Genomic DNA, 15529 nt, shown 5'->3' with positions numbered 1-15529 from the left:
ATGGGCATATTTGAAAGATTCTTGATTTGGCACGTGAAACAGAAAACTTGTTAAAGAATAGTTGAAAATGGCTGGGGTAGGATTTCATACAGTTTGAGTTGAAACAACCATTTATATTGTACAATTATATGGTTAATGTTTTTATCAGTAGGAAAACGTAATTTTTATCAAGAGTTTCCATGTACATGTATCTGCAAAGATACTGATGTCTGAGCTTTTAGCCGTAGGATAAATTTTGTTTGAATTTTGAATATAAATATTCTTTAAGGCATTCTACTCAACTTTGTTTCAGCTATTAAGGCAAACAACTCGCTTCTGCATTTATTCAGTTCCTTACGGTGCCCATTAGTATGGTTTTACCTTTAGGATGTCTATAGGTTTAACACTGAAAAAGCAACAGGGAGAGTTCTTCAAAGTTGTAATATTTTATCTTTATTATACAAGTTGAACATATTTACATTTTATATATCAGGCATTTATTACTGAATTTGTTAACTCATTGCTGTTGTTATTAAAAGCGAAGAAAAAAGACCATTAAAGAATATAATATATTTCGAAGTGCCTTTGAAAAGATATTCATCCGCCAAGGCTTTGGTTTAACCGTTTCAAAGTTTTTAGTACATGTACTCATTTATACAATGTCGAGTGATGTGAGTGATGTGAATACATTGGTTTTATTTCGATTATAGCTGTGGTAACGACCAAGTAGATTTCTATGCAGATTTAATGAGACACTATACAGAAAACAACCCAAAGATATAATGAGAATATATTGAGGATCAATGAAACATGAGAAATTGTTTGAAAAGTTTTCTATTTTTAGCTTAGATGGAAGCAAAAAGCATGCAAGTTTGTTACAGGAAAATTTTCACTCAAGTCTCGGAGCAACTTATTAATATTGAGGCACTAACAACAAGTCATGCACATTATCTGAATAGCATACATTTACCAATACGTGACCGAAGACGAAAAGAAGAAAAAATTTTTTTCATACCATGGTATTCAGCAAATTAAACAAAGAATATTATTGAACTTACCTATATGAATAATATTAGCACACATATAAAATAAAGTATTACGACTCATATGACATAAAATGAAACCGCATATATAATTTCAATATTAGCACATATATAATATAAAGTATAACCTCACATAAAACGCATAAAACAACATTTTAAAAATAATAAGATAAAATAATAAATGTATTTGCAAACATAGTACAGACAATACGAATTTGTTAAAAAGCTATTTTATATAATAAGTCATTTTGTACTGCGGTGTGTGTCTGAAATATTGTACTGCTGAGGGTGTCTGAAATATTGTACTGTTGAGTGAGTCTGAAATATTGTACTGCTGAGTGAGTCTAAACTATTGTTCTGCTGAAAATATTGGTGCCTGTCTCAGAAATATTGATCCGGTGAGTGTATCTAAAATATGGATCCGACACGTGTATCTTAAATATTGATCAGATGAGTGTGTCTGAAACATTGTACTGCTGAATGATTCTGAAATATTGTACTGCTGGCTGAGTCTTAAATATTGTACCGATGAGTTTGTCAGAAATACTGTACTTATGAGTGAGTTTAAATTATTGTTCTGATGAGTTTATCTGAAATCTTGTACTCATAAGTGGTTCTGAACATTCCACTACTAAGTGGTTCTGAAAAAAAGTAAACATTATTTTATTTTATCTTTTCTTATCTGTTTATGAAATATTGATAACATGTCAGTGAGATATAAGTCATGTCACACTGCAGGTTAATTATTGTATTTCTTATAATAACTGTGTTGTTGTACTAGAAATATATATAGCTTTGGTATTTATATTTCTTTCTCTTAAGTGCATTTTACTGTTGTCAATTGTTGAAGTCAAGTTTATAGAAATATTTGTGTATGATTATATTTTTGTAAAATTTCCATTCTTATTTTTTTAACAACAAACTTATGAGTGGCAGAATTAGTTTTCACTTTGTTTACAATTTGAATTATCAATATCACCACAATAAGAGCATCTACTTTCTTTGAAACAAAAAAGAAGATTAAGTGGTGTTTATACGCAAGCACTCGTGTTTTTTATATTCATGTTATACTAGAGATTAATATAGTTTATTTGTTACTCATTGTTAACATTAATGTTTTAATGATAATTCAGAATGCCTTAATTCTTTTTTCATGATATTTATCAAATTAATTTACTATTAATTTCATATTCTTCTTTAGATATTAGCATGATTTATACCAAAACCAATACTTGTCCCTTCTTTTTCTAACATAATAAAAAAAGCAAATAAAAATTATTCTTTCATTATAGTAAAAATGACAATTCATAGAAGATATTTTACTAAGATGTGGACTCTGTTTAGTTATGAGAAAACTTAGTAAATATATTGCTTGCATGGTAACATATGATAGTTAACTAGTTTAATATTGTGATAGTTCACTACATTACTATTGTAATAGTTCACTAAATTACTATTGTGATAGTTCACTACATTACTATTGTGATAGTTCACTACATTACTATTGTGATAGTTCATAGCATTACTATTGTGATAGTTCACTACATTATTATTGTCATAGTTCACTAAATTACTATTGTAATAGTTCTCCAGAATACTATTATGATAGTTCACTTCATAACTGTTGTGATAGTTCACTACATTACTATTGAGATAGTTCATAACATTACTATTGTGATAGTTCACTACATTATTATTGTGATAGTTCACTACATTACTATTGAGATAGTTCACTACATTACTATTCTGATAGTTTACTACATTATTATTGTGATAGTTCTCTACATTACTATTGAGATAGTTCACTACATTACTGTTGTGATAGTTCACTACATTACTATGGTGATAGTTCACTACATTACTATTTTGATAGTTCACTACATTACTATTGTAATAGTTCACTACATTACTATTGTGATAGTACACTACATTAATATTGTGATAGTACACTACATTAATATTGTGATAGTTCACTACATTACTATTGAGATAGTTCATAACATTACTATTGTGGTAGTTTACTACATTACTATGGTGATAGTTCAATACATTACTATTTTAATAGTTCACTACATTACTATTGTGATAGTTCACTACATTACTATTTTAATAGGTCATTTCATTACTATTGTAATAGTCACTACATTACTATTGTGATAGTTCACTACATTACTATTGTGATAGTTCACTACATTACTATTATGATAGTTCACTACATTATTTTTGTGATAGTTCACTACATTACTATTTTAATAGGTCACTACATTACTATTGTTATGTATGGCAGTCTTTACTACATCAAGTTAGTATGACAAACATATTGTCTGTATTTGTAAATGTTTTATATTTTTGTGTTTGATATAGAACATTAGACGGGTTTAAACTATGTTTAGAGACTAATGCTTGTACATGCTCTGAATACTAGGTATATAATTTTTTTTTTATAATTTTATAATGGGTTTGTAAAAATCCTGATGCAGATAAGCTGTCAGCTGACGGGCAGGAGAATCATGAAAAGAAAGTATGCATGTTTGATATTTTATATTTCAGTCTTATATTGTAAATCATTGTTTTACTTTTATTAAGGCAATGATTTAATGATCCTTTGTCATTTAAACACTAACTGTCTCTAGATCTATTAGATATGAGGTGATATTTACCCAAAATGTTTTATTTACAAATGCAGCATTATTTTTTTAATGTCCTCGATGGGTTACATATATACATATAGTGATCGCATGATTTGTCTCGTATTTTGGTCCTTACTATTTCACAGCAACCAGTGACTGGAATTAAACGAAATTTCAGAGAAAGGTTTACTGCGTTTATGTTGTTTTATCAGCAGGTCTTAAGCTGAGATTATCACTATGATTTTTCTTCAAGTCTTGCCCTGTTATTTTATAACTCTTTGTCAGATTTTAAGATTAAATCCGGGACATTATTCACTTGACAGTGACAGCTTTTGTTTCTGGTTAAAATTATCCATTATTTGCATAATGGAGAGACATAACTGTGTAGCTCATTTGCTTAGGTGATCATTAGTTAAGTATCACCTTTTATGCAATTTATCAGATATTGTTACTGTAAATATTGTGTATAGTTTATTTGTGTTCACTAATGTCACCAAAATATTGTTCTATTTAAAAATTTCTTGTATTTGAATTGTTTCTTTAGTGCCATATTGTATCTATTGATATGTTGAAATACTTGTCGTATAGTATACATACATTTGCACTGCATGTTACAATATAAGTTTTTATTATTATTATTATAATTACATTGTCATTTTACTTGTAATATAGACTTAAACAAGCAAGTTTTACGGATATTAGGTTTTATAAAATAAGATTATGTTAAGGAAAATCATTAAATATAATGTAAAGAATAGAGACCAAGTGTTAGATGCTAATTTGAAAATACAATTCAACAAAGTTGAAAATGGGATAAATTTGGTTTATCTAGCCGTTCATCTAAACCACCAGCTATATATGGACACAGTATTGTGTGCCTTTCTTCTCAACAACTGCTCGAACAATTTTTATAAAACTTAGGATTATTCTACAAAAGGTTTACTTGTGAGTATTGTAAGGATTTGAATCAAGACTTACAAATAACATTGACCTTCACGGTCAAATCCTTGAATCTTGCTTGAATTATCTATAACATTGTTTTTTTTATTGATGTTTATTCGTAAGAACCCTTTGGAAAATTAAGCAGGTTTAATTAACTGAACATGAAAAAAATTCATACATTTAACCATGGATTTAAGATTGTATGTATTATTTTGATTTGCTATATTTATATTCTTTTGACATTCATAAAATGCATCATCAGTCTTAAAATCTATTGATATATTCACTTAAAACATAAACACTGGTTCTTATCTATAACATGAGGTGACTGACCCCTTTGTGAGGCTTTACTGTGCCTTTGTTACCATAATAATCTTAATTCGAAGGTTACAAATCAAGACTCATAATCATGTAATAAAATTGAAATGGAACATTCCGTTAATTTCTACATAATCGGGGCTCTTGCTATTCTTTGAGCGCTGTCCTACAGATTTTGTATTGTAGGTTATTTATATATCTTCATTTATATGCTGTCAATGTGTCTTTAAATAAAATGTATATGAAATAAATAACACGTTCACTCTCATTCATCAATTGTTTTTGCAACTGATAAATGTAGTGTATTATTTGTATTTAACAATAACTATGATTATTGTTTTGTGATATTGACTTTACTGCTATAAAGCAATATTATCATGTTATCATTTATAAATAAACCAAATTTATACACTTTGGTATTTTTGTCATTTATACACTGGTGAAATTACATATTTAAAGTTTTTAAAGTTAACGATAGGTTGATTACTATAGGTAGGTGATGTATCTTATTAGTTCCCTAAAATGCAAAATTTGCAATATGAGCTAGTAATTAGTGTACATAAGAAATCTTAAATACCATCAAAAAGCAGGCTAAGAAAAAATAAGAAATAAAAATGCTTTTGAGGGAAGATCCAAGATAATTTCAACATATTTGGCTTATTAAAAATTACATTATAATGGGAAAACGCCACAATAATTTGTTCGTCAGCCAAGATCCTTGACAGAAACACAGATTTTTGTGTAGACGGCTACAAAGTAGACTGCGTCAAATATGGATCACTTCTCTGTTTTGTGTTTGTCTGTCCTTCTGTCACATAAATTGTCCGGACTAATTCTCAAAAACTACTGGTACACTTTCATACAAACATTACAGGAATGAACACTACCCAGTTTACTTGTACATCTCGTCGGCAAATTCCAGTTCAATGATTTTTGTCAGAATTATGGCTTGGGTGAATATCCATGTTCATTCCGTACATACTTGTACTTGTTGGGAAAACAGTTGCTTATGTGGTGCAAATTCTTTGCTTATGGGGTTTTCGAGATCAATTAAGATCAAACAAAAAACTCAAAATGTCAACTCAGATTGAATGTCCGTACGTCCGCCCGTAAACTTTAATTTTAAAAGTCACTTCTCATAAACCACTAAGCCAATTTCATCCACACTTTACAGGAATGTTCCTTTGATGGTAACCTTTAAAATTGTCCAAAGAATAGAATTCCAAAAAAAAAAAAAGAGCTATAACTTATATGTTTAGCATGACCCCCTTGGGTCAAAATTAACTAGTGACTTTCCATAGCAACCATAGACTTCGATGTCAACCATCGAAACCTGTGCCTTTCTATAGCAACTAAACACTTCCATAGCAACCTGTGACTTTCTATTACAACAAATAACTTGTTTAGTAGCCACTGACTTTCCATAGCAACCATGGAGTAACTTCTTTAACAATAACTTGCCGTAGCAATTAGCGATGACTTTTCCGTAGCGACCAATAATTTTCAATAGCTATCAGTTAACAATGTTACAACGATTGACTTCTGTAGCATCGATAATTCCATAACAACCTGTGACTTTCCTTAGCAACCATTGACTTATATAGCAACCAGTAACTTTCCATAGCAACCATAGACTTCCATGGGGACCATTGACTTCCCATAACAACTACTTACTATCATAGCAAACATTGACTTTCATAGCAACCATTGACTTTACACGGCAACCAGTGACTTCCATACCTACCAGTGACTTTCAATAGTATCCATTAACTTCAATAGCAACCAGCGTTTTTTTTTCATAGCAACCACAGACTTCCACAGCAACCAGTGACTTTCCATAGAAATCATTGACTAACATAGCAACAAATAACTTTCAATTGCAACCATAGACTGCTTAGCACCCAGTGACTGGATAATATCCATTGACTTTCTATAGCAACCATTGACTTTCCATAGCATCTAGTGACTTCTATTGCAACCATAGATTTACGTAGCAACTGGTGACTTTCTACAACAACAATTGACTTCCATAGCAAACAGTGACTTCAAATAGCAATTAGTGACTCTCATAGCAAAAATTGACTTTTTATGACTTATCACCCTTGTATTAAAATGCGTTTTGGCATGTCAATGTTTCTTGTGTCTCCTTCTACACAGTAACTACAGCATGCTATGGAGTAGCCGCGACAAATAGGAGAACAAAGTTGTATTCCACCCTTCAGTACATATGCTTAATTAGCTATTATCAGGCGTCATATGTGATCACTGATCGTTCTTGTGCAAAAATTTAACTGAGTCTATTGTTTTGAGGTCTGTTTAATTAAGGAACATTTTATTATATAAGTGATAGCTTTCTTCACAAAATGGCAGACGCAGTCACTTCATGAAATATTAGAGATATTTACTGAAGTACGCTTAGCATATTTATGGACTTGTATCATTCAATGATCATTCTTTAATTTATATGTACTAATTATTAAATAGTACGTATTATATTATCGTATACGAGCGTATATATTTTTTAAAAGCTTGGAATAGTGACCTTAAGTGTTTCAATGCCCAACTTATTTACATCATTGAGCGCTTCACACCATGCTTTTAATTGGTTAATTTTATATAGTTAAGATCATTGATAAATACTGATTGTACCATGACATAACTATATAGGGAAATAATTATATTGGAAAAAAACACATTACTATATATTCCCACACATATTCAAGAAAGAAGAGAACACAATTAAGAATGTCATGATAACAGAAACATGGGAAAAAGTTGTGTTGTGTCTCCTTGTGATTCAATGCCGATAAACATCTGTTTACAAAGAAATCCATTCTGTAACTTTAATACTGAGTAGTACTTTGCTGGACAGGTCTAGTAAGAAAGGAGCAAATATACATGTATGTACTCTTCCAGCTCATAATAGGTACGCAGTCCTTCGTGATGTTTGTAAACAGAATACGGAATAAAATACAGAATTCTGCTGAGTTTAATAGGAGTCCAGAATAAAGACTTTAATGTGACAGATTAACTATAGAATAAAGAAAGCGAAAATTGACAAGGCCGGGTCCATGTCTGGTTCATTTTGTAGAATGACACATGTTATCAAAAAGACTTATCGCGGTAAAGATAATAAGGAAGCACGTTTCCTTCAATATACTTCAATATAAACAATGTATACAGGCCAAGGTAGGTAACTCTAACATCTTGCTTTGACGTACAGGTAAGAACTACATATCATTTTGAAAATTCTAACTGGCTAAGATGATGACTCCCGAAGGGTCACAATAAATGCAATATATTCCAGGAATGTAACCGATTCGCAATCAACAGAATTTGAAAAAAATAATGTCATTACGATCCGTTACTATGGTACTTGCATGGTATAAGTATTTTAGTTTTTTCCCGTCACATAGATATCATCCAACACATTGAAGCAGTCTATTCACAAGACAACGAGTTCAACAAAAGTTTGTTTTATTGTTGTTGTTTTGTTTGCTTTTTGTTTTAAATGGGATATTTCGTAGACAAAAGTATCAACTCTTCATCAGTATAAAGTAAGGGGAAAGTGAAAAACAGATCTTAATTGACTTGATCATGTTGGTTATCAAACTAATTTAATACTGTGTAAAAAGACATACATGTACAAAAACACACGCAACGCTTTGATGATGTCATATCATGAATTATTGCTCAAGCACGTGCGAGACTTGAAAACATTAAATTTTACTTGCCGCCTGGTAAAATAGTAAAGGCGTTATAGAAGATTTCTTTTTACAGTACAAAAATAAACACATTTTAATTGCATAAATAGTTTTTTTTCATGAAGATATTATTGGCGAAATATATGTTTTTTAATTTAATCGAATCCAAACCATTTCATTGGATGAGAAAGTAGGGCAACCAGTATTACAAAACAATTTTTTTCAACATTGCAGACTATTTACGTTCGGAGAGGTCGGTGAATTTTGTCACATGCTATCAACAGTACTTTGATTTCTGACAAACAAAACTTTTTGATAGTATAAAATAATTACCTACCTCCATGAGTGTCATCTTTAAAATTTCATTATGCAACCACGAAGTCGATTCCGTACTGCACGTTCCCTCCGGTGAATTATTAACCTTGTGTAGATAGCAAGGTACTAGTACGTTATCATTAACATACTTAAGGTGAGAACACTTAAGAATATTTGTTAGACTTATGATATCTGTTTAGACTTAGATCATTTGTTATCAATATTGAATGACCGAATCCTGGAGTTATATTATTCAATTACGCAAGTTGGCAAATAAAGTCAAAAAGGAAATTGTTGGATAACACAAAAATAATTGTTGGGGTAAAGTTAACAAAAAGAAGCAGGAACTATTTATATGTAAGCTCCCCTTATTGTGAAATCATCAACGAACTTGTTGCTTGAGGATTATTAATCCCCTTATATGTGACGAAATCGATAAGAACGCATAAAGAACAACATATATTTGACGATGAGTGAAAATAATGATTCGACAAGCAAGCAAGTATTTAACTCAAGTGAGACAAACGAAACAGTAATAGAGGACGGGAGCAATGGGAAAATACAGAACAGGAACACAGATAACACGGCGAATAGGCATCGAATTTTACATACATTTTGTATATTCATCAGTATCTTTGCAATGGTAAGATTTTTGCATTGCAAAAATACATTATGTATATTTGTTTGAAGCTTGCTTTATATAAGTTTAATTATTTTTAATATGGAGACCAAATATTCTTCAAAAAATACTTTTTTTAGGAAACTCGGCGTCCACATATTATTCTCTCGTGGTTTGTGTTCATGTATGTTAATACGTTTAGTATAGTTATTTACGGTTGGGCCAGTTCTCTTTTAAACATTCCTATTATGTAGATTACATTGTGCTGTATATATATATATCTTGCCCTTGCATTCGCATTTAATGTGTAAAATTGCATGCATACAAGCACTGTATGTAAATGCGGTATCATAACAGTTGTAGCTCATGTACCGGAGTTAAAGTTAAATGTATGCTGTATATTACGGTGACTTAGAGGTGACATTTGCAGTATTGTTTCTTTCTTGTGGTTACAACATTTTATTTTGTGGCCTCAAGATTTTATCTTGTGGCCATAAATTATTATCTTGATGTCTCGAGACATTATCTCATGGCAACGAATTATTATCTTGATGTCTCGAGACATTATCTCATGGCAACGAATTATTATCTTGTGGCCGCAACTTATTTCAGCCAGTGAAACTAGTCGTTGGGTCAAAAGCTGTGACAGCGGTGAATTCGCCACAGTTTCTTCGAGCTACAAATAATAATAAGTTGTGGCAACGGAATTATATCTTGAGGCCTCAAGATAATAAGTTTTGGTCACAAGAAAGTAAGTCGTGGGCACGAGATAGTACCTTCAGGCCACAAGATTATAAGTTGTGGCCAGAATATTAGTCGTGGCCACAAAATTATATGTCTCGAGACATTTTCTCATGGCAACGGCTTATTATCTTGTGGCCACAACTTCTTTTAGCCAATGAAACTAGTCGTTTCATCTTAACTTTAATTTTTAACACTTATTAAATTAGGTTATAAATTGTTATTTCCCTTTTCTTTTTGGTACATAAATTATTTAAATTATAATTTGTTACATTTTATAAAGTGGTTTGTACACAACATATCGAGTAAATTATTAGCTATTAAAATTGTCAAAATAAAAAAGGTCTCAGGTATAAAACTTTAATAATTTTGTTTTTGGTAGTTATTCTTAATTTACATTTATAAAGCTAAATGTTTAAGATAATATGTTAATATATTGGTTAATTAAAAATAATAATTACTTTGGTATATAAGGTCAAATTTTATTGGCATCATTGGTAGCAACGGTTACAAAACCAAGCTACCGCCCCTTCCCCTATCTAAATTTATTAGGTATTATAAAAGTAAATTATTTAGTATTTCTTTATTGTATCACAGTTTGGGGACCTTTCTGTTGAAAAAGTGTCAGAGTTAAATCGTACATATACATGCACAGTGCGGTAACTGGAGTGCAGGTATCAGTTACCCGCACTCCAGATAATGCCCGTAGATTGGTTCATTTTTGCTGGGGTTTACTTATTGTGACGGCAGAATAAGGGAAAGGGGCAGAAATATCATATTCAAATGCTCGTTCATTGGTTTTTTTCTGGGGTTTCATATTATGACAACAGGGAACGTGCTGTCATATTTGACTATGATACAAAAGAGAAAGATCACCAAAACACTCGGCAATCTGATTTATACTTGGGGGCTACGCCCCCTCGTACAAATCAGATAGCCTCGTGTTTCGGTGCTCTTTCTATTACTTAAAGTAAAAGTACACTATATCTATTTTCCATTACTCTGCATTAAAAGTTCTTTATATTAAATTTGGTAGTTGTTATAGAATTTAATGTCTATACTTTAATAAATTAAAGTTTAATATGTTTAAATAAAAAACATTGTCGTATAAGTATTTAATTTTGTATTAAAAATCAAAACTGAAAACTTGGTTTTTTGTCATTTCTTGCAGCAAATATTCGGGGTAAAGGGACAAAGTAAGTCCAAGCTTCGGGCTTTATAATCAGTAGCAAGTAAAAGGGAGAGGAACTTGCGAAGCCAGGTTGTCATAATTTTGCAACCTGTCGCCTCGGAAGTAGCCCTCTCCTGCTACACAAAAATGATACAATGTACTGCAAATATCACCTGTTTGCACCTGAATGACGTATTATACTCTCCTGAAATATGGTCTTTTCAACGATTCTATGTGAGCAGAAAATTGATATACATGTAATGACATGATATAATAATGCCGAGTGATATTTTGTGAACACAAACTGCTTCCCTACAGCACGGACAAAAATGAGTATTTTGGTAACCCATACTAATGGCCATTACAAAACGTATTCTATTAATAAGATATTAAGTTTTCCAAGAAATTTTCCATGACAAGCCGAATACTTTGGTAAAACAACCATTATTACGGTGAGTGAGCTAAATAAAAATATTTTGAAATAACTGTAATTTTCTTTTGTTCAGGAACTTATCGCATGCCAATACAGTAAACATAATCATTATAACTTCTATAATAGGGGTGGAGAAACGCTTTGATTGGTCCAACTTTACCTGATATTAGAATCATAATAGACGAGAATCTTGCCACGGCATCTTGGATATTTACAGCTAAATCACTAGGGTAAGTTCACGTGTTTCATTATAGTCGAGATTCTACCATGATATTTTTATGAGGTTGCCTGGTATTATTTCGTAGATTATTACTTGAATAAACAGAACAGCTCAAGATGACAAAGAAATATTATTCAACAAGTTTTGAAATGGCACAAACCTAAACGCAAGTAGTTTTCTGAAGTAGGTCTCGCCACTTGGTCATGGAAAGCAAGCATCCCTCGTTTTCCTGTTTGATTTTTAGTTGGATACAGAACAAATTATTGTCTATTACACCGATATTTTAAATTTATTGTCATTCAAATGTCAGACCTTTTACAATTTGAAAATTAAGTTTCGCGTTCGAAATCCTAGATATAGGTGGTCTTTTTCTTGTCAAACAAGGCGAGAGAAAAACGACAAAATAAATTGTCCTTTATTCAGTCTAATAACATTAAAAATCACTCGTGCCACAGAACTTAAATCATTGTCAAATATTTTCACACGTAAACATTTGGTGCTAAGCAAAACCTGAGTAGCATCTTATTTCTTTCGAAAAGCTTCGGCTACATTTTTTCCTACCTGTTAACGTTATTTACCAATACCGAACAATTTCTACATTTTCATGAGTAAAGAATTAATCTAACAGCAAAACGAGTAATTTTTAAAGATCAACGATATAAACTGATGTTTTGTACATTAAAAAGCCACCCAATAAATTACACAGTAAGGTTTCATACAGTGGGAAATTTGACTAATGATAAAATGGATCAAGGGACTCAAAAATGTTCACGTTATTTTTGACCTTACAATGATGTCAATGATGTAGGAACATAATGCTTCTAGAACATTATCAAGCTTATATCTTTTTTTTAAAAACAAAACACTCAAATTTTGTAATTTTTAATACTGAAAATGGGTTTGTTAAAGTGTTTGTTTGTTTTCAGTGGGTTACTTGGAGCTATCTGCGGCGGTTTTGCTTATGATCGTTTCAATAAGATAGGTGTGTTTGTCGTTATTGTTATAATAATGGGAATTTCTTCTGCCCTCACACCTTTTGCTACCACCTGGCAGCAATGTTGGTCGTTCATGGTTTTCATGGAGTTTGCGCAGCTTCTTTTGAAACAGGTTATTTTTTTTCTAAATGTCAATTTTATACTTATTTATAAAGAAATCGCACATGTCATTTACCTGTCTTTCTTGTCTGTTAAATTGGTAATTAATATAGATAGGTATCAATCTTTTTTATGTAAGTGAGCACTTGTGAGTAGTGCGTAAAGTAATGCTGTTTTCATACCAATGAAGGTGTAATGATAATCGAATTTGTATTATATTAGATTTTCAGTATTGAAACAAAATTAGCAAAACTTATATACCAAAATGTTTTGCATTTACATTTTATATGTCTCAATTTTAGCGGCGATTGCTGACATTGCTCTTGTGTGGAAACAGAAAGCTGGACCTTATTTGCAAGCTATGCAATTTGCTTTTAGTGTTGGAGCGATTATATCCCCTTTGGTTGCAGAACCTTTTCTAGCCAAAACAATTACATTTCCAGCCAATTTTGAACCGATTGTTTCAAATATTTCAACGCTTGTGCCGCAGTATTTGAAACACACAGTGAAATTTACTGACAAGTTAGCAGTACAAGAAGAAATAACTGGCAACATTTCTGTAACTGATATCGGAGAATCTCTGATTTATATTCCATACAGTGTGACGGCACTCCTTTGTTTGTTGTCGGCGAGTTTTTTTGTTGCGACTTTTTCTTTTTACGGCAGTGTTTATGAAAATCTCAATGATGTGTCGGCATGTGAAATTACTTCTCATCGAAATCGGTACTTCATAAGTAAGAGGATGAAATATACATTTACCATGTTGTTAGCGTCGGCTTTGTTGCTCTATGTCGTTAGTCAAAATAGTTTCACAGGATTTCTCATGTCATTTTTAGTATCGGAGCGAAAATGGAGTAAGGCAATGGGATCTGTTGCGTCTTCCGTCTTTTGGATTACTTTTGGGATTGGAAGATTATCTGGTATTGTTATTATAAAATTTATCAGTATGTCTTCCATGATTCTCATATTTAGTTCCACATGTCTTTCTGGTGCGGTGATATTTCTGCTCGCTGTGATTTTTGATCAAGTCATATTGGAGTGGATGTCCATTGGAGTCATTGGTTTTGGAATGTCTGTTCTATTTGGTTTACCATTTTTGTGGTTGTCTAAAAATGTCTGCACACTGACAGGTAAAATGGCAAGTATTTTCTTTATTTTTCATTGTGTTGGGACTATGGGTGTACCTATTTTAGTTAGATATCTGATTGACAAAGTTTCACAAATGTGGTTCATTTATTCAAATATATTTTTGAGTTTTTCTATGTTTGCAACCTTCGTTATTGCTATTGTGTCTTTCAATTTTATGAAGAGAGTTCATAATAGATCAGAAAAAGCCAATATCATGTTAAAAGTTGAAGGTGGGAATTAAAATGTTAAGAAATGTCAAAGTTTAATCCGTTTTCGTAGTAAATTAAATTAAAGGGCAGAATTTAAATGTTATTTAAAGTACATGTACATTCATAATTGTGTGTTTGAAGTACAAAAGTCTGTTTGAGTGTATCATTTTGTACAGTATGTATAAACATAATTTTTGTTCATGTTAATTCATTTTCATGAATTAATCAAACTAATAAGTAGCTTTAAACAAGAAAGTTCCCATAGTTTGGTCTTTATAAAAGCACGGTACATACACAGTTGCAATTCTTGTCTGAAACCAAAAAAAGTAATGCTTTTATTTTGTACCCAAAATAAGCTTGCTCTAGTTACGTCCAATCACTTGATAATAAACAGCGCCATTTTCAAAAGACATTACATGCCAGATCACAGATTTGCTTCTATTCTGCGAATTATAGGGGACATTGGTTGCATAACAACAAAGCAAAAAAGATGGATTGACATGATAAGTAATTATCTTAATTACCCAACGATGAAGTTATTAGACAATGAATCCGACAATTGTTTTTTAAATACAAATGTAGGTATTTCTTTCAAATTGATAAAAGTGTTGACACTTAGTCAGTATTAGAATAAAATGGCAATTGAAAACATATTATTTGCGAAAACCTTGGACCAGGCCTTCTATAAAAAATACCAGATTTTTTTAAGGAAGTTCAAAAAGCAGACTTTTTTTTTTTTAAAGTAGTTCGAAACAAGAATTTGTAACAGAGTTACCAACGCCCCCCGCCTCGGGAAGTTTTATATGAAGCATAAAATTGTCCTATTTCAAAAGATTGAGGTATGGATCTCAAGAGAGTTTCAGTCCAAAATTATGATCAATGCTAGATCTGCAAATGCAACAATAAATTTATTAAAGAAATAAAATGAAACATGGAATTTAAAAATCTATCATGTTAAGCTTTGACCTCCACGTGTGATCTTG

General features: G+C 31.4%; 1 protein-coding gene across 1 annotated transcript; it reads left to right on the top strand.

The window, feature by feature from the left end:
- The first annotated feature begins 9135 nt into the window (after nt 1-9135).
- On the top strand, nt 9136-15026 carry LOC132752508 (sodium-dependent glucose transporter 1C-like). The gene is made up of 4 exons (XM_060742839.1): nt 9136-9574; nt 12022-12125; nt 13042-13222; nt 13512-15026. The coding sequence occupies exons 3-4, from the start codon at nt 13171-13173 to the stop codon at nt 14576-14578; spliced, it is 1119 nt and encodes a 372-aa protein (XP_060598822.1). The 5' UTR covers nt 9136-9574; nt 12022-12125; nt 13042-13170; the 3' UTR covers nt 14579-15026.
- Nucleotides 15027-15529: the final 503 nt, after the last annotated feature.

Source organism: Ruditapes philippinarum, unplaced genomic scaffold, assembly GCF_026571515.1.
Source record: "Ruditapes philippinarum isolate M1 unplaced genomic scaffold, ASM2657151v2 ctg2026_1_1_1_1, whole genome shotgun sequence".
In the NCBI taxonomy this organism is placed as follows: domain Eukaryota; kingdom Metazoa; phylum Mollusca; class Bivalvia; order Venerida; family Veneridae; genus Ruditapes; species Ruditapes philippinarum.
This window is presented reverse-complemented; position numbering and strand designations above follow the sequence as displayed.

What these genes read in the sequence shown, in the direction of transcription:
- LOC132752508 (XM_060742839.1), top strand. Translation starts at nt 13,171, where the DNA reads ATGTTGGTCGTTCATGGTTTTCATGGAGTTTGCGCAGCTTCTTTTGAA. An exon ending in CGCAGCTTCTTTTGAAACAG is followed by an intron (nt 13,223 to 13,511) that starts GTTATTTTTTTT and finishes TCTCAATTTTAG; the next exon opens with CGGCGATTGCTGACATTGCT.